Source organism: Hibiscus syriacus, unplaced genomic scaffold (genome assembly GCF_006381635.1).
Source record: "Hibiscus syriacus cultivar Baekdansim isolate YM2019G1 unplaced genomic scaffold, ASM638163v2 tig00110402_pilon, whole genome shotgun sequence".
Taxonomy (NCBI): Eukaryota; Viridiplantae; Streptophyta; class Magnoliopsida; order Malvales; family Malvaceae; genus Hibiscus; species Hibiscus syriacus.
This window is the reverse complement of record NW_024062722.1, coordinates 718,579-744,708: the sequence shown is the minus strand read 5'-3', so window position 1 is coordinate 744,708 and position 26,130 is coordinate 718,579. Positions and strand designations below refer to the sequence as shown.

Genomic DNA, 26,130 nt, shown 5'->3' with positions numbered 1-26,130 from the left:
AAAAGATTATTGATAGATTTGACGTGTTTGTTTTAATAGGGGTAAAAAAGTAAGACATATAACGATAAAATTTAAGTACTTAACTTTCAAATTGCTCATGTTTTAAATCACTCTAATTCATTGTATTACTAATATTTTGTGACATGATATTTTTTATTTTATTAAAATAAAAAAATAAATTTGAAAGTTATAGTGATTAAATTGTGAGTAATTTAAAAGTTAAGGAATTAAATTACTAAAATTAAACTTCAATGACAAAAAAATAGGAGTGAGAAGATACTTGAATGCAATTTACCCATAAAAAAGTTCTAAGTTGTAACATTTCCGCTAGGTTTTTAACGGCGATGTACTAAAATGAAACAAAAACTAAACGTTGGGTATGATTTTGAAAAATAAAAGTTTATGTACTAAAATTAACCAAAACTGATAATTCAGGTACTAAACGTATAATTTACCCATAAAAATATCATTAAGAGTGTAACTTTTTAGGTTGGATATAATAATTTTTTAAATTAAATCGAAAATATTACTTTTCTCCTTAACATTTTTTTGTTATAACCAAAAATGTTATAAATTTATATTTTTTATTATAAATTCTGAAACCACCGAAATGTAACTTTTTAAATTATAACAGTAAATATTATAATTTTTTATAACTTTTAAAATTGAATATTATATCATTTTAAAATTGAAATATTATAACATTTTAAATTAAATTAATCTTAAATAAATAATCGCACTGCAAAATTAATTTTCTGATTTAATATTAAAAAATGACTGGTTGGACCTGCAAATATTAACGGATCCTGTTTTATTAAGAAACTATTGATTTGTTCTAAATTCAGACCGAATTGAAAATTTTAATCAAGTATATGAAAAAACATATATAGGGTGAGTTACGCATTTAGTATCTAAATTATCAATTTTAGTTCGTTTTAGTACTTAAATTTTCAATTTTTTTTAAAATTATATATAACATTTACTTTTTGTTTCATTTTAATACATTACAGTTAAAAATATACACGTTTAATACCTAAATTATTTGTTTTGGCCCGTTTTAGTACCTAAACTTTCATTATTTTTTCAAAACTTTCCTTTAAATTTTGCATAGGATATTAAAACAAAAACTAAAATTTAGGTATGGTTTTAAAAAATTAAAAAATTATGTATTAAAATTGATCAAACTGATAGTTTATATACTAAAATCGTAATTTACTCAAATATATAATAGTTTTGGTTCATCCTATACATTAATACGTGGCAATGAATGATGAGTGATGGGAGGCAGATACAATGTTTTCGCCCAAGACGTCAACGTCTTCCCTTAGCTATCTTTTTCAATTTCTTTTCATTTTCCAATGATGAAAACGAGACTTAACATAAATTTAGGAATCAGAATTCCATTTCCCTATGCCATCCATCCTCCACCGTCCACCTCATTTTTTCATTTTCTCTCTCTAAATTGATATCCTATGTTAAATTTGGAAAATTGGTATAAAAATAATTAGACAATAAGATGATTTACAAATATTCGATAGAATGAGTCACGTTCGACGAGCATCGTTGAATATCACTAACGAAGAGCACCGTTGAACATCACTAAGAAGAGCACCGTTGAACACCATTTATTTAATTTATAAAAAAAATAAAATTTTAAAGGACTCAAAGCATAATTATAAATTAGTTATAAACTTAAAGATAAATTATTTAAAATAAAATATTAATTACATTATTTTTTCATAATTTTTAACAAAATTTTTAATACTTTTTTAAAGGTAAATTATAAGTTAAAAAATTATGGAAAAAATATAATTAATATTGCATTTTAAATAATTTACATTTAATTTTTAACTAATTTATAATTATGCGTTGAGTCCTTTAGAATTTTATTTTTTTATAAATTAATTTAATAGTGCTCAGATGTGCTCATCGTTAGTGGTGTTCGTTAGGGGTGTTCAAATCTGGGTACTTGAGTCTTCAGGTAGTTGATTGGTTGGCTCATGTCTCGACCCGAATGTTACGGGTACCCGATAATCGGTACCCTTAATTCGAGTAATTGGTACCTTTTTTTTATCATTTTTAAATTATTAATTTTAAAAAATACATCTTATATTATTAAAAAAATATTATATTAATGAATAAATATACAACTGCTGGGTGGGTGATTTTTTAATTTTATTAGTTTAATTTAATATATGAAATTATTAATAATTAAATATGTAATATTATTATATAAAAATAAATGTAATTGGGTATCTGAAAAAATGTAATTTTGTGACCCGGGCCCAACCCGAGAAATGTCGGGTCGATTACCCGACCGCTTGGGTAATTTTTTTTAGATAATTACCTTTTTTTTAGTTCAAGTCGACGGGTCAACGGACTGGGTCAACTGGGTCGGATATTTTTTTAACACCCTTGTACTGGTCGAGCGTCATATAATTTTCCTATTAAGTTATGGACAATGGAGCATGAAATTAATTTATTTTATTTTTATTAAATTAAAATGGTTAAAATGTAATATTTATTTATAATATTTTAATTAATTAATTTTTAATTCAAAATTTTTAGAGAGAATAATATTTATTTGTACTATTAAGCTCATATGAAGATTTTCAAAATTATTTATTTTATTATAAATATAATATTAAATTGTAAAGAAATAAAAAAATATATTAAAATATGAGCTTTAGAAATGATTTTTTAAGTAAAATAATAAATTTAAATAATTATTTTTTGTGTGTTTAAACTATAAATATAATTTAAATTTTTAAAAGATCATAATTCTTTGTTTAAGCCTTTAATTACGATTATATTTGTTAAAATTTATGTAATTTTTTTATATTTATGCGCTGACAAGCAACGGATCATGATAAACTACCCAACCATTATTAACGTCATTAACTTTCTTAAAAATCCTATGAGTATATTACATAATAAAGGTTGGATATTTCTTAACCAAAAAAAAAAACAAAAAGTATATACATAATTCAAGCTTATTAAATTTTTGGATGAAATACGTGTTTAGTATCTAAACTATAAGTTTTGGTCAGTTTTAATATCTAAAATTTTTTTTTTTTTCAAAATCATACCTAAAGTTTAATTTTTATTTCATTTTAGTACCCATCCGTTAAAAACTTAATGGATGGGCTCATCGGACGTCGCATCTACAATCGTTGGTCTTTGCATTTGTCGGTCGATTAAACCCAAATTTTTCAGCCTGCACCTTTTTGACCCCCTGAACGTGATTTCAGCCTTCGTTTCTCGGGAAAATGCCTCAATCTCCCCAAATCGACAATGTACTCTTTGACTTCTTCATCCTCTGATCTTTATCGTCAACTGTCTGATGAGCCTGAAACCGGTCGACTCGTCATTCTCTCATTATCCACCATTCAGATTAGTTGTCTGTGAACTGGAGCTATGCCTCGTCAGCCCGTCCATAAAGTTTTTAACGGCGTGGTACTAAAATGAAACAAAAATAAACATTAGGTATGATTTTGAAAAAATTGAAACTTTAATTACTAAAATGAATCAAAATTAATAATTTAAGTACTAAATATATAATTTACCCTAAAGTTTTTCTATAATTTGACCAACAAAAATGGGTGAGTATACTTTGGGACAAATCATAATAGAGAAGAAAGGCAGTTGGTGGGGATAGATAGATATAGAGACAGAACCCAAAAGCAAGCTATCTGCTTCGATTTATGGCCTCTTATCATCTTCCACGTTTAATGTCTGTTTCTTGTCTCTCTGCAGTCGACCCTCATAGCTCCTTTGCCCTTTGATTTCACACCGAAAATCAAAGCACAATTGTTAATTAAAAGCTTATATTTTTATACATTTTCTTCAACAATTGCTTGCTGGGAAATGGAGCGTTATGAGATACTCAAAGATATTGGATCAGGCAACTTTGGTGTTGCTAAGCTCGTTAGGGATAAACGTACCGCTGAGCTTTTTGCTGTCAAGTTTATTGAAAGAGGCCCCAAGGTACTTACTTTCACTGTTTTCTCTCCAACCGGAGCCATGATTTTATGTTAGGATCGAATTTATAAAATTTTTGGCTATGATAATCTTATAAAATTTTAGAGAGGTGACCGCCCTACAGGCTAATTTGGGTTGTTTTTTCTTCCTTTTTTTATGGTGGATTGATTTCATTAGATTTCTTGGGGTCTGCAGATTGATGAGCATGTGCAAAGGGAGATTATGAACCATAGGTCTTTGAGGCATCCAAATATAATAAAATTCAAAGAGGTAATGTTTAAGCTTCGCCTCAAGTTCATTTCCTCGACATAAAATCTTATATCCGTCCATTAAAGTAAGAGTACGTGTCTTCTTTTTCCCCCTTGCAGGTCCTGTTAACACCAACACATCTTGCCATAGTTATGGAGTATGCAGCTGGAGGAGAACTTTTCGAAAGAATATGCAATGCTGGTAGATTTAGTGAAGATGAGGTATACTTTTTCATAAACCTTTTTTTTTTATAATTCTTCACATTTTCTTTCAACAACTCTTATTGTATTTACTGCATCAGGCAAGGTTTTTCTTTCAACAACTGGTATCAGGAGTGAGCTATTGCCATGCAATGGTACATCTATGCCCAAACTTGCCTACTGGACCCCCTTAATTCTGAAAATTGTTTTCCATTTTATGTTTATCCTTTTTTACACAGCAAATTTGTCATAGAGATCTGAAGCTGGAAAACACTCTATTAGACGGAAGTCCGACGCCGCGACTCAAAATATGCGACTTCGGCTACTCCAAGGCAGTGATCCTACTGAATCATTCACCATATGCTTCTGCAGTTCTACTCTGCATGCTGTATATGAACTCAATTATTAATTTTTCATTACATGTATGTTACAGTCAAGTGTACTTCATTCCCAGCCCAAATCAACTGTAGGAACACCAGCTTACATTGCCCCAGAGGTCTTATCTAAAAAAGAATATGATGGCAAGGTAAAAACTCTTGTTAAGGTCATCGTTTTTCGGCTCGAAAACCGATTATTAGAGCTTAATCATTGAAAAAGAAAATTGTAGAATGCAGATGTGTGGTCTTGTGGGGTTACTTTGTATGTCATGCTGGTTGGAGCTTATCCTTTTGAAGACCCTGAAGATCCAAGAAACTTTAGGAAAACAATCCAGGTTAGTTGGTAGCTGTCCTTTTCCACAAACTTGTGCATATGATGGTTTAATTTTTCCGGGAAGAATCTAATCCGAATCGGATTCCGGCAGCGGATTCTGAGTGTCCACTATTCCGTCCCCGATTACGTTCGACTCTCCAAGGACTGCAAGCATCTACTATCCAGGATTTTCGTAGCAGACCCCGTAAAGGTCCATACGATTTATCGACATGTTTACGAGCTTTTTTAACAGATTTCTTCATATATGTAAGGTGACATTGAATTACATTCGTGTTCATAGAGAATAACCATACCAGAAATCAAGCAGCACCCATGGTTTTTAAAGAACTTGCCAATGGAGATCATGGAAGGAGAGGATGGGAAACTGAGAATTGAGGAAGAAGATGATCAGTCTCAGAGTATTGAACAAGTGTTGTCTGTAATAGATGAGGCTAGGGAGCCTGGTGAGGGTCTTAAAGTTGGTGCTCAATTGCTTGGTGGTAGTATGGATCTTGATGACATTGATGATGCAGATGTAGATACCAGTGGTGATTTTGTATGTGCTTTGCAAGTCTGAATCATAACCTTTTCTAAACCAACCTTACTGAAAATTTAATAATAAAAATGGAAGCAATTTGTTATATATATATACTTAAATCTAATCGAGTTTATTTAATAAGTAAATATTTATTTTGGACGAGAAATGTTATAGAATTAAATGTTTCTTGATTATCAAATATTTGATTTTATAAATATATAATAAGTCTTAACTTTTAGAATTACGTAATAGAACTATATCAGAGAGATATTCTTGTCTTTAGTAATTTAGTGAACAGTTTGAATCCGATTCGGTTAAAATTCGGTAAAAGTTTGACTCGAGTTGACTCGTCTCGAATTCGAGCTCGAATCGAGACCTGAACGAGTTGAACTGAGCGAAGTCGAACTCGACTAGATAAGTTTGCGAGTAGGTCGTTAATTTTTTATTATAATTTTTTAGTAGTTATTTTAAAAAATTATTCCTTCAAAAAATTACTAAATTACTAATATATAATAAAAAAAGATGATAAATTATTAATCTATTAATTTTCTAATAAACAATAAAAAGTAAAAATTATTAATTAATATTTTACTACACCTAAAAATAAAACTCTATTTATTATTTTTAATGTATTTGTTGATTGTTACTATGAAGTTTAAACTTTGAAATTACATCATACACTATATTGATAATTTTTTGGTTAAATTTATTAATTTATGCTTATATTAAGCTCTATATAATATTAGTAGATTTTACATATTGTTAAGAAAATAAGGTAAAAAATTCGATGATCTTAACGAGAAACGAGTCGAGTTACAAATTTTTTAACTAGTATGAGACGAGCACTGTACAACTCGTGATCGAATCAATCGATAAGCAGTCCTAGTGAGACTTCCTCGCCCATATAGGGTTGTGGGAAAATAATTTTCCCATATAAGGCATCAACCATATTATTTCCCGAACTATGACTTCTTATTGGCCTGAAGACGTTGTGCACTCTTGAGGTCTTCTCCATTTGTCTGAAGATGCCATACAGTCGTGGGGTCTTCTTCATTGGCCTGAATACGTCATGCAGTCGTGAAGTATTCATATTTAGCTTGAAGACGCATGAACACCTAACGTCTTTAGGTTGATATTGTTCAATTCACCTTAGATGAAGAATTAATCCCCAGAATAAATTATATTAAGAATTAAAAAATCTCTCTTACATTATCTTAACCATTTTACCGCCCTAGTGGTCATTAGGGAAATACTTAAAAAAGTGATGCAATAAGTAATTGTTGAATATTGTAAATGTCCAACACGTGTCAGCAGATGGCATATGAATTGTATAAACAGAGAAAATAACCTCAGTGACTAAAAATCTCAGATAGTATACGATTTTGACCAACTTTTTTTGGATTTGCGAAAATGACCAACAAAATCGCAATGCGATCTCTAATTCGCATTGCGATCTCCACTATCGCAAATTCGCGTTGCGATTTTCCATTTCGCGTTGCGATAGTTGAAAATCGCGTTGCGATTTTCCATTTCGCGTTGCGATAGTCTACAGTTGTCGTTGCGATTTTCCAAATTAGTTGCGATTTTCCAAATTCGTTGCGATTTTCCAAATTCGTTGCGATAGTCTACAGTTGTCGTTGCGATTTTCCATTTCGCGTTGCGATAGTTGAAAATCGCGTTGCGATTTTCCATTTCGCGTTGCGATAGTTGAAAATCGCGTTGCGATTTTCCATTTCGCGTTGCGATAGTCTACAGTTGTCGTTGCGATTTTCCAAATTCGTTGCGATTTTCCAAATTCGTTGCGATTTTCCAAATTCGTTGTGATAGTTAAAAAAAAGATTTTGTTTCTTAAGAATTTTCTCTAAAAAGATAGTATCCGCGCGGACGTGTCGAAGACACGTATTACCATTACCATTACCATTACCACGACCACGACCACGACTCGAGACGAGACGAGACGAGACGGACGACGGCGGCGGCGCGCGAGAGTCTCTCTTGTTCTCTATCACTCAACAAGGAAGTGGGAAAGCCAAGCCTTAAATACCATTCCCAATAGTGTTTCCAATACTATGTGAGATTTGAGCATTACCAACACTTGTTCCCAATACTATGTGGGATTGAGCCTTAAATAGTGATATTATTTTTGAATGTTTTGCTTAAAATTGCAATAATCGCGATTGATTGTAGATTGACTTTTAATTATGACATATTTAATCGTATAATACTAATGCAATTGGTTGCTGATTCAGTTGTTTTAAGGTGCATGATTGTTAATTGTTTCCTGAATAATCACATTGTATTGGAAACAAGTGTTGGTAATGCTCAATCCCACATTGTATTGGAAACACTATTGGGAATGGTATTTAAGGCTTGGCTTTCCCACTTTCTTGTTGAGTGATAGAGAACAAGGGGGACTCTCGCGCACCGCCGCCGCCGCCGTCCGTCTCGTCTCGTCTCGAGGTCGAGGTCGTGGTCGTGGTTTTCAACTATCGCAACGCGATTTTCAACTATCGCAACGCGAATTTGCATTTGATCTAAAAATGAGTATATAAATTTTCAGATGTGTAAATTTTCACATTCTTTCTCTCTTATAAGTACGTATGTGTAAATTTAGATATTGGAATCAATCTAATCTAAAAGTTCAGATATTTAAAATAGTGATTTGTATTTGATCTAAAAATGAGTATATAAATTTTCAGATATTCAAAATTTAGATCGGATATTCGAATCCAAATTTTAAATTTAATTTGACAAAAATTAATTTTAAATTTTGTGATTTAATGTAACTTATTCAATACTTTTACTATATATTATATATATATATATATATATATATATATATTTAATTACTGACTCAATAAATAATTAAATATACTAATTTTTATCAGGGTTAGAGTTTTATTGGATTAATGAGTTACTCATTTATTGGGCTAAAGAGTACCTAAAATCTAAAAGTCCATTTTTTCAGATTTTTGGATAGTCCGAAATTAAAATTTATCCGATCCGATTATTCAATTTTTTTTAAGATATTCGATCCTAATTACCCAAAAATAAAAAAATGATCAGATATCCAAATTTTAGTATCAAATCATCAAATCAACGGATCGCATTGTTCGAATCTTTTTGCACAATCCTACTCATAAGTCAAAATGAAACCTATCGTATCAAAATACTATGCAAATGTTTTATTTTTTAATATAACAAATAGGATAAGTAATTATAACATGTGTAAAATTTCTGTCGGGAGATTCATCCACCAAAACTAAGCGTGTGGTTTAAGTCTTAAAATCGGGAGGACAAAAAAAAATACAACTATATTCTTGAGCATAATACTCTACAAAATTTTCTGAAATTTAAATTATCATGGGCCTGTTTTATGACTAAACATAAATCCAAACAAGTGAAAAATATACTTCGGGCCAATCATATTATTATCCTTTTATATATAAACCCTAATCCTCTCGTGGGAGGAAACCTTAAGCCAGCAAGAGCGGCGGCGGCGGCGGCATTTCTCCCCGAGCTCTTGTATTCTAAAGAACCATCAGAGAAAAATGAAGGTCTTTCCCCTCTTTCGCTCTTTATTAATAAGAAAAATATATATTTCAATTCCTTTTGGGTTCTGTTAATTCACTTCATTTGTTTGTTTCAGTTCAATATTGCAAATCCAACCACCGGTTGCCAGAAGAAGCTGGAAATTGATGATGACCAGAAACTGTAATCTTTCTTCTCCTTTCCCACTTCCCTTATCCAAGAAGAATATTGGGTTTGATTTAATTTTGCTGCTCTAAATTCGATGTTAGTGTTAAAGCTAATGCTTGTTAGCTACTTACCTTAACCAATGAAAACATCCAGATGAAAATTATGGCTTCGTTTTGGCTATTTTGAATTGAGTGAGATTGAATTTAGAGCATTTAGAGATTTGCAATAACTGGGTGGAAGCTAGTTCAAATTTTAGATCATATGTTCATGAAATTTGGATGAATACTGAACTCGAACTTTCGTATAACAGTCGAGCCTTTTTTGACAAGAGGATCTCCCAAGAAGTCAGTGGTGATGCCCTCGGTGAAGTATGTTTCTTAGTTGCTTGTAGCTTCCCTTTCGAATTTATGCTGTTGAATCTTGCCGTTTTGATTGCTGTTTGCTGTCTTGCAATTATTATTTGACAGGAGTTTAAGGAATACGTGTTCAAGATCATGGGAGGCTGTGACAAGCAAGGTTTTCCGATGAAGCAAGGAGTCCTTACTCCAGGCCGTGTTCGTCTTTTGCTTCACAGAGGTCTGTAGACTGCAGATTACTTTCCTAAATGTTTTTTCTTGTATGGGTTTCCGGTTGACCTAATGACCAATTTTCTCTAAACAGGTACTCCCTGCTTCCGCGGATACGGTAGAAGAAATGGAGAGCGCAGGAGGAAGTCGGTCCGCGGATGCATCGTTAGTCAAGATCTTTCGGTTCTGAACTTGGTTATTGTGAAGAAGGGTGAAAATGATCTTCCTGGATTGACCGACACCGAGAAGCCAAGAATGAGGGGTCCTAAGAGAGCTTCAAAAATCCGCAAGCTGTTCAACCTCGCTAAGGAGGACGATGTTAGGAAGTACGTCAACACATATCGTCGAACCTTCACAACCAAATCCGGTGAGTGCAAAGTATTTATTTGCGCATCATCAAGTGACAGGAGGTGCTCCCCAATAAAAAAGGTAAAGTAACCCTTTAATGGAATGCAGGTAAGAAAGTGAGCAAGGCTCCCAAAATTCAGAGGTTGGTGACTCCGTTGACCTTGCAAAGGAAGCGTGCGAGAATTTCGGAGAAGAAGAAGAGAGTTGCGAAGGCCAAGGCTGATGCTGCCGAATATCAGAAGCTCCTTGCCCAAAGGTTGAAGGAACAGCGCGAGCGAAGGAGCGAGAGCTTGGCCAAGAAGAGATCCAGGCTTTCTGCTGCTTCTAAGCCATCCATTGCAGCTTGATTGTACCCCAAGTTCTGTTGTTTCCTTTGGTTGTGTTTGCCTATTCTTCTATTTACTTGATGAACTTTCTGACATTCGATGTCTTATTCAATAAGACAGTACGATTACTCGAGATCAACTTGTTTAAAGCTTATTCAATATTTAAATCGAATGGATTCGATTTAAGTATTGATTCGACTCAAATTCTCAACGAACCAATGCGAGTATTTGATACCTGAAAAACTTGTGAGCTATTAAAAAATATGTTAAAATTTTAGATTTTTTAAATAATTAATAATATTAACATTTATATGTTATGTATTTTTGGTTTTGAGATAAAGTCAAGTTTCAATTTTTTATAAGTGGAATTTGAAAATTCTAAGCTCGAGCTTCCGAGTCGAATCAAACTTTAATTTTTTTATTTCGAGTTGGAGTCGGATTTGACAATTTTAAGCTCGCAATATTTCGAGTTGAGTCGAGCTCAGCAATACTCGACTCGTTTACAGCCCTAGTTGATACAAATACAAGGTGCTGCAATTATTGGACCTGGTTCCCAATTTCTCTTGTTCATACAAATACTATGCTAAATCAGTAGCCATACTTTCAAACACTAAGCAACTTTAGCAGGATAATTGGATAGAATCGATAACTTTAAGAAACAAAATTGAAGCAATCTGTAACTCATGATCTACAGCACACGTTGCTATTCGCCGGAATTTCTTGTGCTGGACCTGGAATGATGATCTTCTTGCCTGCTAGAGACGCAGTGTTGCCGTTTCCCTGATTCTCGTCGGCAACCAGGTTCTTCTTGTTCACGATGTTGAAGATCTCGGTGAGCACAGTCATGAAGGCAGTCTCCACATTGGTTGCCTCAAGGGCTGAGGTCTCCAGGAAACCGCTGGTTCTCAAGGTCGCATTTGTTCCCGATCAGAATAATAACGACGTTCTTGTCGGCATGGCTGCGCAACTCTTCCAGCCAACGTGGGATGTGATCGAAGGTCTGGCGTTTCGTTATATCGTAAACCAGCATTGCCCCGGCGGCACCCTGTAGCATGCACTCTTATCCCGTATATCATTCATTACTCAACTATTTTTTTATTTCTATTTTAGTTACTAAAGCTTAATTTTTTTAATTAATCACTTAACTTTTAAATTACTCTTAATTTAATCACTCTAACTTTCAAATTTAATTTTTTTATTTTAATTATATATTAATAAAATAATAATAAAAGTTTCATGTCACAAAGATTATTAATAAAATAGATTATAGGGATTAAAATAGGAGCAATTTGAAAGTTGATAGTTAAATCGAAATTTTTTTAAACTTTAGTACCAAAATAAGAGTGAGAAGATAGTTGAGTGATGAACGATGTAATTCACTCATAAAAAATGCAGTGCCGTTAAATTTTGATGATGTTCTAAAATGAAATAAAAACTAAATGTTAGGTATGATTTTAAAAATATTGAAAGTTTAGATACTAAAACTAATAATTTATGTACTAAATGCATAATTTGCCTTAGCATTCTTTTTTGAAGCATCTAATTTTATTGATAAATAAAAAAGTCCAAAATTACAATAAATTTTACGAAAAAAAAATCGTAAATTATATACATAAATGTGATATTCTCCTAAAAACATTAAAAAATTAGCCACTCAACATAAATTTCATTTGGAAAAACTCGAACAATGGATAAATATGAGTAAATCTGACTGTTACAACAAACAAATCACAATAGAGATTTAAATTACTGAAAGACAACTAACAAAATGTAAATCAGAGCTAAGCATCAAGAGATAATTATCTATGATCCCAAGTTGCCTCCAAATCCAATTCGAGAGTCCAAAGTATGAAAGATCAACGAGATAACAAATGGAAGCCATCTTAATCAATCGCGGTAACGTCAAATCCAACAATGAGAGAAAATAATAATAAATGATCGAAAATGAAAATAAAAAGCGTGCCAAAAGGAAGAGAAAAAGTGTGCTATGAAAGCATATAGATAGAGTTATTAAAAACAAAAAACCAAAGATGCGAGATAAAAAGAAAATATTGACGACGACACTAAGGTTAGTGGTAGGAGTGTTTATCGAGCGAGTGGATCGCGAGTTTGACATTGCTCGACTCGTGCTTGTTAAAAAATGTTATTGCTCGACTCGACTCGTTGCTCGTTAAACTCATTAATTATCTTGTTATTCGTTAAACTTACCAAAACTTTTATCTTATTTTTTTAACTATAAGTAAAATTTATTAATACTATAAATAGCGCAATATAAAAGTAAATTGATAAATTTAACTAAAAAAATTATCAAAATAGTGTATAAAACAAATTCAAAGTCTAAACTTCAAAATAAAAATCTATAAATACATTAAAATAATAATTAGGGCTTAATTTTTTGGTGTAGTAAAATAGCAATTATTAATTAATAATTGAATATTTTTATTAACAAATTAGTCATTTATCATATATTAGTAAATTATTAATTTTTTAATGAAATATATTTTTTAACATAAATAGTAAAAGATTATATAAAAAATAACTTAATTTAACTAGTTAAGGCCTCGAGTCGAGTCATGAAAGAAAAAGAAAAGACCAATGAAAAGAAAATAAGAACCCAAAGCGCGGGTTTCAAAATTTTGGTGAATACGTTATGTCATAATATTTTGTTAATTCTTTTTATGGTAAATACAAGTAATAGTAGGGATGGGTATTAGTCGAGTTTAAGTTGATTTTCATCCAACTCAATTCGACCAGAAAAGTTTACATCCATCATTAGATTTTACTCGACCTGAAAAATATATACCTCCATTCGACCTAAACCCCACCCAATTTTTGAGATAAAATCCAAACTCTCTCGATCCGACCCGAAATAATAAAAATATTATGTTTATTTAATAAAAATAGTGATTTATTGAAAAAATAATATATAGAATGGTATTATTATAATAATTTCTAAATATATAATTAAATATATAAGATAAATTATATATTTTTCAAGTCGAATCAGATATTTTTACCTTAAACCCGATTCTAATTTGACCCGAACACACCTTTAAAATCCCAACCTGAACCTGATTTTTTTAAATAACCCTACTCGATTGGGTCGGGTCAGAACCCATCGAGTTCAAGTCTCATACCCATCCCTATGTGATAATATATATTATAAATTCGGGTTAAGTCAAAATCCTTCGATTCAATAATATCATATATTATAAAGATTTTTAACTATTTAACAATTAACACGATCATTTGTCTAAAAATATAAAAGCAAATATCCCCTCCGAAAATCTCGTGTGTGTGTTTTTTATTTCTTTACTTAGAAGATTTGCAGTTGCCATTTATTGGAATTAATTCAAATTAGATATTTTTAAATTAAGAAAATCCCAATTTACCTTACAGAGGGGTAGGTGGTGTAGCGTAGGAGAGATGAGTTGATGAGCAGAGCAGCCACCTACAACTAAATTAGGTAAAGTTTCTCTCATCAATAATAATAAAAAAAAGACGACAACAAAACTTCATTTCAATTTGTAATTTTAAGAATTTGATTCGACTCGTAATTTATAAACTCGATTACAAAAATAATTTAAATTTGAGTCGAGTTATAAAATAAAATTCGAATAATTCATAACTTTTTAATAATTAATGAATTGTTTTTAAAGTTCGAAATGAACAAATATATATGTATGTCATATATAGTTACAGAAAATCGTTTAAATTTGAATTAAATAGTGTCATAATATTATAAGAATTTACAATTATATTTAAATAAAAACCCGAAAAACTCAATTAAAATGGACTAAAAAATTTAAATAAAGTTTGAGATATAAATAATATTCATCAACTTAAAATTTTTTTAACTGTAAACAATTTAGTATTAAACGTTCGTACATATATGTATATGTCGTGTTAAAACCTAAAATCTCAAAGGACAAAAATAATTTTATAATCATTAAAATCGTTTATTTCGTAAATATTATAAGTTTGAATGCGATTGAACATACAAAAGTTTTTAATTTAAACTTTTAACTGAAAAATTTATAAAAATTCATAATTCTTTTAATTTTTAATTCATTTTTATTATTGTTGAAGAAAATTATTTTTTTAAAAAATCAATTATAAAAATAGAGAAATAAATTTAATATTAAATTAAATTATTAATTATTAAATATATATTTTATTTTTAAAAGATTAAAAACAATATTTATAGTCGAGATTATTAGTATATTTTATCTCTATTTCTTTTTCATAAAAAGTAAATCCGCCGTGCGACGGAGCGTCGGCGCTCTGAATAAATAAATAAATCCTCGCTCGGGCATTAGAAGCGAGAGAAGCCGATCGTCGATAAAAAGTAAAGAGCGGCGGCGGCGGAAAGTAAAGCATCTGTTACGCGCCTCGTTTAATTTTCAAATATTAGGCTTAGGATATTGACATAATAAATTCAGAGTTCGGAGTTATTCGTTTATTGTATAATATACTCTTTCTCGCACCAACCCCATTTTCTCCAACAACCCCCTCTTCGTTTTATTCTTCTCTTTGCTCAAACAACCCTTCTCTTTTCATATTTTGACTTGGCTTTTGTTTGTTTATTTGGCTCAGAAGCAAAAGCTTCCACCTATTGTCTAAGATTTTATTTTGATTTTCTTCATTCAAAATGGCAATTTCTCTTCATAATTCAACAAGCATTTCCCGTGTTGGCTTCGCTTCCCAATTTCTGGGATCAAATTCCTCCTCCAAGGCAATTTCCGTTTCTTTCCCTTCTTCTGTTGCTTATCTCTCCCTCAAGTAAGTTCCTCTTTCAGCCTTCTAATTATTTGTGCCACTTGTTTTTTTGTTTCATTCTCGGGGAAGAAACTTTGGGTTCTGATTGCATTTGATGAATTATGTATTCTGTATATTCAGTTCATTTGAATAAGGACAGTAAATTTATTTCTTGATAAAGTGTTAGCTTTCCAAGTAGAACTTGGCAATTGGCATTCAACTTTTTTATTTTATTTTTGCTTCCTTTACCATAAAGATAAAGTATCTGCAAAGTAGATAGCCTTAGGTTTGAGAAGTTGCAATGTCTATTTTCCACTTGGATATTCTTGGGGATTTTTCTTCTTCTTTTTCAAATGCATTTGCTTTGTCAAAATCCTTTATAAGTCAAATATGGGTCAATTCTTTGCATCTGATAATGAATATGGGATTCTCTGCGAGATGCTAGTTTAGATCTTTGCAGAGTTAAAAACGTATTGCTGTGGATGTGATTTTATGTAGTAGTATTCTTTTTTATTTCATTCCTTCAGCTGATTCATTGAAGTTGTAGAGCTATTTTAATTTAAGAAACTTACCTTTGTTACACTCTATCACAAGCAATCATATCTATCAACTTAAAGATTAAAAGAAGAAAATATATTGGGAAAACAGTTTTTCATTTGTGTGAAAATTGCGAAGTAGTCTCAAAAGTCTGATTCTCCCCCAAGGAGAGAAAGGGCCAGATATGTTGGAGAATTTCATTGTCTAGTTGTATGTATTTCTTGGCAGATCGGTTGAGACTTCGATACAACAGTTATCTAGAATAAAGGCAATGTCGAAGGAAGAGAGTAGCAGCTCCGACCAAGTGAAAGTTGATATCTCTTTGAGCCCCAGAGTTAACTCTGTAAAGCCTTCAAAGACCGTGGCTATAACTGATCATGCAACTGCTCTTGCTCAAGCTGGTGTCCCTGTTATTCGGTTGGCTGCTGGAGAGCCTGACTTTGATACACCAGCCGTTATAGCAGAGGTGCTTACTTTTCTTTTTCTAATCCATTTTGTTCCCTTGTTGTTTTCTCTGTTTAAGTTGTGACATCTTTTAGTTTAAACACTGTTCTCCCCATAATTAGGAATTTGATTTATTGTAATTTTGTTGTTTCTGGAAAGTTAGGCTGGGATAAATGCTATTCGTGAAGGTTACACAAGGTACACTCCCAATGCTGGTACTATGGAACTTCGTACGGCCATTTGTCATAAGCTTAAAGGTAAATGTATATTTATGCAAGTTCTTTTCTGATTTAAAAAGTGTAAATTTGATGTGTGTTTACCTTTGGAGTAGGATGAGGCTTGGTTTCTCATGTTTTTTCGAGCTCTTTTTTTTAAACATTTCCTTTAATTTGTTTCAGAGGAGAATGGAATCACGTATACGCCTGATCAAGTTGTGGTTAGTAATGGTGCTAAGCAGAGTATCCTTCAAGCAGTTCTCGCAGTTTGTTCTCCGGGTGATGAGGTATAATTTTTAAATTTGACAATCTTTACCTTTGAATTGAGTGAATATTCTTTGGAATATGTAATCCTTTCCATTGATTAATTGTTCTATCAAAACAATAATAAAATGTGGACACCAAATCCCATGAATGATATTTTAAAATGTAAGAAAAGGTTGCATTCAAATACCATTGTTTCTGATTTCATATTGAGGTGAGTTTGAAAACTATATTCCTTCTAAGAATATCAGAGGGGCCACCTTCTCCTTTAGAACTTTTTTACTTTTTTCGTATATTGAATGAATCCATCGGCAATTTGCAGAATTTGTCAAATTCAAATACCCCCATTAAGCTCATGTTTCCAAACTCAACCTTTGTGAAAACTACAGTTTCTTTAACAAGAATGTTCAATTGTGTTTGATTATCTGTTAAGTTGATTACAGTATCCAGTCTCATAGATATACCACTTTATAGTGATAGCTATTGACCAAATTTCTTCATTGATTGTTTTATCAAAGGTTAAATTACACCATATGTATTTAACTTCCAAGTTCCCAAGGTACAAATTTAGGCAATAAGAAATAAAGTATGGATTTGAAACGCTTGACAAATGTAATGATGCATGGTAAAATGGTTATTTCCTGTTCATGGTGTTAGATCTTTTTTCCAAATGTAATGTCTGCTAATAGCCTTAATTAGGTACTCAAAATCATGCTTCCAGAAAGTAGAGTTATGAGAGGTGGCTTGATTATGAGTGCATAATTTATTTCAGGTAATAATTCCAGCTCCATATTGGGTGAGTTACCCGGAAATGGCAAGGCTGGCTGATGCAACACCTGTTATTCTCCCGACACTCATGTCTGACAATTTTCTATTGGATCCAGAGCTCCTTGAGTCTAAAATCACTGAAAAGTCGAGACTGCTGATTCTATGCTCTCCATCAAATCCAACTGGATCTGTTTACCCTAAGGAACTGCTTGAAAAAATTGCAGAAATTGTAGCAAAGCATCCTAGGCTTCTGGTATTATTGCATAACCTGAAATCTCAGAAATATGCTATGCTGATACTAACACTGATCTTTTTGTTATCGACTTATCCAGGTGCTATCTGATGAAATATACGAACATATAATTTACGCTCCAGCAACTCACACAAGCTTTGCATCATTACCAGGCATGTGGGAGCGGACTCTAACTGTCAATGGCTTTTCCAAGGTAACTCAATTGCATTTAAACCTTGGTTTAAGTAGTCCCCTCTACTTAATTGATTATTTTCCATGCTTAACTTTGGCGTGGTTCCTTTAGTGGTCATTTTTGAGGATTGACATTTTGAAGATGACATTTGTAGGCTTTTGCAATGACTGGTTGGCGGCTTGGATACATTGCCGGACCTAAGCACTTTGTTGCGGCATGTAATAAAATCCAGAGTCAGGTATGTTCCATTATGTGCATGATTTTCATTTTTTCAGAGAAAACTGTATCCTGCATGCGGGAGGCAATGCGCCTTTGCCTATTATTAACTCTTTGAACAACTTCATTGGAGCTCAAGTAGATTTTGTTGCTAGTCTGACATAGAGAATGATCAGAAGACTTGACACTTTTTCTTGCTGTGTGGTATATTGGGGACTGCAGATGCGACCAGCCGGCCACTACCGTGGTAGTCGGTACCATACCGGTCTTAAACCGGTTTAAGTTCCATTTTTGTCTAAATTTTAGTGTATATTGGCCTATTTTGGTCAATACCAGACTGCAATGGTGCGTACCAGCCCATACCGTCTAGTACAAGATTTAATCCAATTTTTAATCTTTTTCTCTTGACTATTTTTTAATTAATAATTTAAAATTTGTATTTTCATATAAATATATGTCTAATTGAGGTATATTTGCATGTAAATATTATATATGAACGATATTTAAAAATATCGATATACTCAAAACGGTACACTGGTTCTTATATGTACCAGAACCGGAGGAAAAACGGTATGTCCATTGGTATGGTACTAACTACCTTGGTCACCACCATTTTCTGTTGCACTATTCTTTATCGGGCATTATACCTTGTTTCAGATTTTTTTGTCGTTTTGCAGCATACTTATTTGAAACCCCTATTTTTAGGCAAGCTAGCCAACATATTAGTACTTTTGGTATTTCAACTGCTCTGGAGAGATTTAATCTAAATTCGTATCTAAATCAGTTCTAATTTTTTTGCTGCATCATTCTGAAGGTTAAATATTGTGCTAACTTCCATTCTTGTTGGTAAGCCTCCCTGTATATTTTAGAACAAGGCATGTGCCCAATTATATAGGTTTAATCATCTCAAGTTAGTCTTTGAACCTCCTAGCTCCAATACTTGTTCAAGTTATTCCATGTTCATACTTTTGATATTACTCCAAGCTGCCAAAGCGTTTTGAACCGATTACACACCCTTTAGCTTGTTTCGTTCTCTTTGAAGTTAAAGTTGAAGCTATGTAGCAATTAGTGTGGTTCTTTAACATGGACAACATAGGATATTGTGGATTTGCTAGTGAGACCCGTGATAACAGTGAGAACATTGTGCATATTTATTAATACTTGACAAGTTCGATGCACTGTAATTTGCTCGAGGGTTGATGCTGTAGTTGAATGAACTTGCATGTAATTGTGATTGTTGGATTCAATAAAATACTAAACCATCTGTTTACCAAATGTTAGCAAAGTATTATCACGTTTTGAATATATAATTGAGCGGCCGTAAAGCAATGGATGAAGAGAACATTTGATCCAAATTAGGGTGGGAAATGGGGTTAGAAATATCCTGGGATTTCAGTACATGGCAATGGAATACCAATATGTCAATTAGTTCTCGTAAAATTTAGTTTTACGATGGTTATGAAGGGGTTTTTTAATGAGACCTCTTCTCTTTATCAAAAAAAAAATAGTTCCAATAGGTTGATATATCTATTAGTGTACTTATGTAGATTATGCATATCAAAACATTAATGTGTTAGTTAAATGTGTAGTTTTGGCAGTTTAATCATTATGCAAAAATCTAAACCTATATTTGGTTCATATATTCAGTCCACTTCAGGATCCAGCAGTATAGCACAAAAAGCAGGAGTTGCTGCATTAGGCTTGGGATATGCCGGTGGGGAAGCAATTTCCACCATGGTGAAAGCATTCAGGGAACGGCGGGATTTCTTGGTTAAAAGCTTTGGGGAACTGGAAGGTGTCAAGATATCAGAACCTCAGGTACAACTCTTATTCTGCAAACCATGCATGCACATCCTGTTTTCTTCAACGGTTCAGTATTTTAGCTCTTCAAGTTGCTTGCACTGCATTTGGTTTGCAGGGGGCTTTCTACCTCTTCATTGATTTCAGTTCTTACTACGGAATAGAAGCTGAAGGTTTTGGTAAAATTGAAAATTCGGAGTCACTTTGTCGATACTTCCTGGACAATGCTCAGGTATGCTACATCGAATGTGGATTTAAAGATCTCGATCTCTTTCAATCGATATTTACGGAAGTGATTGAACACTATGTTGAACATTGAAGACTGCTTGTAATGATTGACAGGTTGCACTAGTCCCCGGAGATGCATTCGGGGACGACAGCTGCATTCGGATATCGTATGCAGCGTCCCTCACCACCATACAAGCTGCTTTCGAGAGAATTAAGAAAGCACTCGTCTCCCTCAGGCCTGCTGTTGCTGTTTAACACATGAATTACCATCAGTTACCATGTAACTGTTGATTGTACTTTTTATTTGGGATTTGAATTTTCTATAAACTCTGGGTTTGGACTTGATAGCTCGAATGTCGGATGTTGTAAGCTTGAAATTAAATGATAAATGCTTGGTGTATGAAGCATAATATTTCTTGCCAGTTGAAATAAAAGTGATACAATTGAAATAAAAATTTATGACATTATATTTAAAATATTATAATATTATAATAATTTATATATTTTAATTACTCTATTTTTTTAAAATTTTAATTAAGTTAGCACGAAGCAAATGATTTTCGTGGTAAAAGAAATGTTATTCCTTGAGAATCTGGGTTCAACCACTGAGAATATCAGGAGAGTGAGCGTTCATTATCAAGAGGTTGAACGTTATCTTTGAACAAATATTATTTTGTTTTTGCCATAAATCGATATAAAATTAATAAATTTGTCACCGTATATCACCCATTTTATCAAGGCAGTTTTTTTTTTCAGAATCCACATTGAAGATGAATTTTTTTTTGTACATACGTGAGACATGGATGAATAATATAAAGGAGAGGATCACTAAAAATTATCCTTAAATCAGTTACTATAAACAATATCATAGTGAATAAAGGGAGCTCCTATAAAGAAAAAGTGGGCAGATAATGAATCTTTTCTTGGAAGGCGGTCACGTCAAAGTAGGGATAGGAATGAGTTGGGTTTCAGATAATTAGATTCGATCTAAAAATTTTATATTTTTCACCCGACTCGACTCGAAAAATATATATCCTCCACCCGACAAGAATATGACCCAATTTTTTAAGATAAAATCCGTACTCGATCCAGCTCGACCCGAAGTAATAAAAAATATTTTTTTATTCAATAAAAACAATGATTTAATTGAAAAATATATATAAAAGGGTATTATTGTAATTATTTCTAAATATATAAGGTAAAATTATATTTTTAAGGGTCGAAGTCAGATCAGATCGAGTATTTTTCATCCTAAATCTGAATCCAACTCGAATATAATTTAAAAAAAAACCTAAACCCATACGTTAAAGTCATGAATGACTTCTCACATTAATTAACAACTTAGAAAGTTGTTGTGTACAGTATAATTTAAGATATTTTAAAATAATTTTTTGACTTAAAATGTTAATTTTATTTGACTTAATACATTCTTTTTTAGAAATTAATTAAAAAGTTACATTGCTGTGAATTTAAAGTTTATAACCGCATGGTGCAATCATTCCATTTTTTTAATGAAAGAAAAAAAATTATAACCGAAAAAATTATACGTTTTGAAATAATTTCGGTTATAATAAAAAATATTATGAATAAGGTAATGGTTTTTGCTTTCAAGTTAAAATATTATTCTGTTCAACTTAAAAAGTTACATTTTTTTACTCTCTTCGTCTCACTAGATGTGTTCATTGTTAATTTTTGAAAAGTTAAATTTTTTAAATTTTGAACATGATTATTTTAATTATTTTAAATAATTAAAATTTTATAAAATACATATTTGAAAACTAATTGATTTAAGGTTTTTAATATATATTTTGATATTTTATTATTAATACATTTTAAATAATAATAAGTCAAAGTTAAAAAATTGACTAAAAAAGTCAACATTGAACAGATTTAATGTGATAGAGAGTAGGGATGGGCATGGGTTGAGTTTCGGCCAACCCGACCCGAAAATTTTACATCATTCAACCAATCCGACCCGAAAAATACATACCCTCCACCCGACCCAACTTTTTGAGATAAAATCTGAACCCGATCCGACCTGACCCGAAATCATAAAAATATTATTTTTATTCAATAAAAACAATGATTTAATTGAAAAAAATAATATATAGAAGGGTATTATTGTAATTATTCCTAAATATATAAGATAAAATTATATTTTTTCAGGTCGTATATTTTTCAGCCTAAACCCAAATTCGACCCGATCCGAACATCATCTTTAAAAAAACCCAAACCTGACTCAAACCCGATTAAAAAAAATCCCGACCCGATCAGATCTCATATCCATCCCTAACCGAGAGAGTATAAGATTTTCAATTAACTGATTTATGTTGTTTTCTAACCTTAGATTAACAAGTTGTATTTTAGACTATCTCCTTGAAATTAACCTCTATGTTATTGCACAAGCTTATTTGATTTGAATAATGATTTTTTTTTTTGAATTGGTTCTAATCATTTTGGATTATTCAAAAATATAATATATATATTTTTAAATTTAATTCAATCTAATCCTTATTTTGAAGTATCATATAGAATGTCATAATGGTGTAAGCCCCATATTTAAAAGATTAACATTTAAATTTTCAAAACAAGTAAATTCTCTTTAAAAGAACATATTGAAATGGAACATATACCACATTGAAAAGTGAAGAACATTGTTCTTAATAATGATAACATCCCCTAACTGTTAATACTACTAATTACTGCATCAACAAAGTGTATGAATCTAGTCAACCCTAACTTTTTCTGGTTTGCTTTGGTAATTTCTTCCTGGGAATACAGTTCCCTTTCACCACCTTGTCCTTTTTCTCCTCTCCCAATGTTCCACTCAGTGCAGCCTTGCAGCTCCTGCTGATTCAAAATCAAAACCAAATGAATCATTAAGTTGATTCAAGTGAAAAATTTGCAGGGTTTTAAGTAGGGAACCAAACGAACCACCTTTCTTCATCATATGAATTGGATCTTTTGAGCGATGGCTCATCACCCACAACTCGGTTCTCGGACTTGATTGACTCAACAATGCTGCCACTGAAGTACTCCTTCTCTTCTGCCTGCAAATTCCCGAACCTCGGATTCTCAGACATGCAGCTTATCATCTGATCATCTTCATTAACCTTTACTGCAGATTTACAAACGACCCTCTATGCAGATCTTCACTCTTCTTCACCACATTATTCGGTATGTTCTTGGCTTTGTTAACGGCTAAGTTCCCACATGCGATGAGTTGAAGCAGCACCGACGAGTTACGGCCGTTGGCAACCGAGTCGCCATCTTCAAACCGCTTGGATGCAGTGTTTTTGGTCTGGTCTTGCTTCTCAATGATGGGTTTTTGGGTATTGGTTTCTTGGTATTCAAGTTCATCAGTGGAAACCCCTCTTGAGCAGCGAGAGTGGGGAGTTGTTGTTGAGCTTGTGTAGCAAGTTTTCTCCTCATCTAGTTCATATTCTTCTTCTTCATCATCATCAAATTCTTGCTCTTCTTCATATGTTGATGCTTGGGGTTCTCTTTGCCGAGTCAAAGCAAAAGCTGAGGGCTTTAGTTTGGGGTCCATTTTGCTGATTTGAATTTGCTGTAATCTCTCTGCAACAAACAAACAAACACTTGGTGAGTCTTGGGTTGTGGTTAAAAATGGAAACTTTGAAGCTAAAAAAGTGGCAGACCAGAGCAACCATCAACCAATTCTGAGCCTTTGAGAACATATTCAGCTCCATCAGATGGAGGGATTACATCATTGTCTGCTAAATCATTCCATACATAACCATTCTTGTAAGTCCTAGTGGGATCAAAACATCAATATCAGCTAAAAAAACACAAAACTGAAAAAGGAAGCAACTTTGATGGGTTCAAGAACAAAAATGGGGAACCTTTTACAGGACCAAGAGTAAAGAGAGGGCATTCCTTTGCCTCTAAGAGCTGTGAGTCTTTCCATTACATCTGTGAAAAAAACAAAAACAAAAACAAAAACAAAACATAAACAAGCAAAATACGGTGAATTGACGCAAATGGGTTTGGGTTTCACCTCTCAAACGAAGTGGTTGATTGACCAAATGGGTCACTTCCATGTAATGAGGATGCTCAAGCTGGCCATTTCTGGTTAAGTAGTAAACGACTTGAACTTTTCTGATGGGTTTCACTGCCTTTGTTTGCTGCTGTTGCATACAGACTTTGGCCCTGTCTGGGCTGCTTTCTCTTGCTCTTCTTCTACTTCTCCCGTTCATGATTCTTGACCTTTTTAGTTTTCTCAAGGTTTTGACGAAAGGACTAGAGTTTTCTCATTTATATTCTCATTTACTGCACCAAACTGTTAGATGGTGTAAAGGGAAGGTCCGAAGGTGAACTGGGGGGGGGGGGTTCATTAAGAGGTGCAAAACCACAGCATTAATTTTGGATTCTTATGAAAATGGGGGAATGTGTGTGGTGGTGGGTCACGGTCATTACAGTAGAATTTACTTTGACTTTGGGCAGTTTTCTGATCCCCAACATAAGCAAAAATGAGATCAGCAAATATGGAATAATGTCAAAATTAGTCCATCAACGTTTATTTTAGTAGTCATTTTCGTTTTTATTTCTTTTAATATAATGATACAATTGCCCCCTAATATTTTCACAAATGATCAATTTGCCCCTTATTTTTTTGATCATATTGCGTCCCAAACGTTTCAATTTTTTTATCAAAACATACTATGTTGGATGAAAATAATTAATTTATTAACAATCAATACATATTACTGACATGACATTTTTACATGTGATTAATTGATGAAGCGACATGTGTCATGTCACCAAAAATAGTTGTGTGACATATGTCATGTCAACAAAAGAGCCTATGTGAAAATTTCACGTCAACAACATGTGTTAAAGGTTAGTCAACTAACAGTTTCCATCTAACATGGTTGTCGACACAGTTTTTCATCCGGGTGGGAAAAAACTTAGTACAACTTGGGGGTTTTTCTTTGAAAATGTTTTGAAATGTGAGGAGTCGCCACCAATCATTTTAAAGTATGATTGAGACACCATAAAAACCATATGATTTTAATAAAATATTTTATTTCTTTTAAAATATCAAGTTTAGGGTCTATAAAAACCATAAAATAGGTTCGGGAGTCAGTTACGCGTGGGGAGTGATTAGTACCCCCATAGCGCCCAAATATTGGTACCTAGTTGATTACCCTATATTTAGAATTGAAAATTTTGTTTTCAAACTTTATCTAATTTAAAAAAATCATTACAGATGCAAAATTGAAAAGAGTATTCGTTTATTAAAGTCAATAGCATTCGCCCCTAGCATGAATGCCGGAGATCATCTATTGTGTCCAATAACCAAACATTGCCTCGATATTTTAGAAATTATGATGCGGTATTGAAAAGGATGTCGACCTATATCAGGTATCACCAGTAGTCGCCCCCTGAGCATATTTACGAGAGATATATTGTTGACTCCCTAATAAGTGAACATTGCCTTAGGTTTTAAAATAAGATGCAAACAAACAATTTATTATTAATCTTAATTAAACTAAAAGTAGATTAAGGCTTTCTCTATCTTAAAATGTGAAATTATGAAAATTGAAGAACCTAGAGGCATAAACCTAAAAATGTAGGCTCTAATATTAATCCTACTTGATTTTTAATCAGTTATTAAATTGAATAATCGAGATGGTCCCTTGAGCATTTAGACGAGGGTGAACTCAGATTATTCTCTAAATAAAAAAGACTAGATTGAAATCAAACTAAAAGTAGAGGCTCTATTTAACATATTTAAATATATTAATTTAAAGTTCTAATTAAAATTTAAGGACTAAAATATAAGAGAACTATAATCAATAGATCTAAACGTAAAAATTTAAGGTTTAAGGATCTAATTCTATAATACCTAAAGTTT

The 26,130-nt window shown here is 32.4% G+C and overlaps 4 protein-coding genes across 4 annotated transcripts; 3 read left to right on the top strand and 1 right to left on the bottom strand.

Annotated features, from left to right (window-relative positions):
- Positions 1–3,695: 3,695 nt before the first annotated feature.
- On the top strand, positions 3,696–5,761 carry LOC120123606 (serine/threonine-protein kinase SAPK1-like). The gene is made up of 9 exons (XM_039142457.1): positions 3,696–3,987; positions 4,177–4,251; positions 4,350–4,451; positions 4,532–4,585; positions 4,670–4,762; positions 4,864–4,956; positions 5,038–5,142; positions 5,233–5,331; positions 5,422–5,761. Exons 1-9 carry the CDS (start codon positions 3,868–3,870, stop codon positions 5,695–5,697), a joined length of 1,017 nt encoding a protein of 338 aa, XP_038998388.1. The 5' UTR covers positions 3,696–3,867; the 3' UTR covers positions 5,698–5,761.
- A 3,352-nt stretch (positions 5,762–9,113) lies between these two features.
- LOC120123586 (40S ribosomal protein S6-like) lies at positions 9,114–10,652 on the top strand. The gene is made up of 6 exons (XM_039142430.1): positions 9,114–9,215; positions 9,308–9,372; positions 9,668–9,725; positions 9,825–9,933; positions 10,018–10,290; positions 10,380–10,652. The coding sequence occupies exons 1-6, from the start codon at positions 9,210–9,212 to the stop codon at positions 10,616–10,618; spliced, it is 750 nt and encodes a 249-aa protein (XP_038998361.1). The 5' UTR covers positions 9,114–9,209; the 3' UTR covers positions 10,619–10,652.
- Positions 10,653–15,094: 4,442 nt separating this feature from the next.
- Positions 15,095–20,627, top strand: LOC120123584 (bifunctional aspartate aminotransferase and glutamate/aspartate-prephenate aminotransferase-like). The gene is made up of 10 exons (XM_039142429.1): positions 15,095–15,379; positions 16,121–16,358; positions 16,500–16,593; positions 16,735–16,838; positions 17,588–17,836; positions 17,916–18,029; positions 18,163–18,246; positions 19,872–20,042; positions 20,143–20,256; positions 20,367–20,627. The coding sequence occupies exons 1-10, from the start codon at positions 15,249–15,251 to the stop codon at positions 20,505–20,507; spliced, it is 1,440 nt and encodes a 479-aa protein (XP_038998360.1). The 5' UTR covers positions 15,095–15,248; the 3' UTR covers positions 20,508–20,627.
- A 2,238-nt stretch (positions 20,628–22,865) lies between these two features.
- LOC120123636 (protein UPSTREAM OF FLC-like) lies at positions 22,866–25,178 on the bottom strand. The gene is given in 6 exon segments (XM_039142483.1): positions 22,866–23,099; positions 23,190–23,388; positions 23,391–23,831; positions 23,912–24,024; positions 24,116–24,185; positions 24,271–25,178. Coding segments are annotated over 6 exon segments (1,134 nt in total). The 5' UTR covers positions 24,470–25,178; the 3' UTR covers positions 22,866–22,987.
- Between the last annotated feature and the right edge of the window lie 952 nt (positions 25,179–26,130).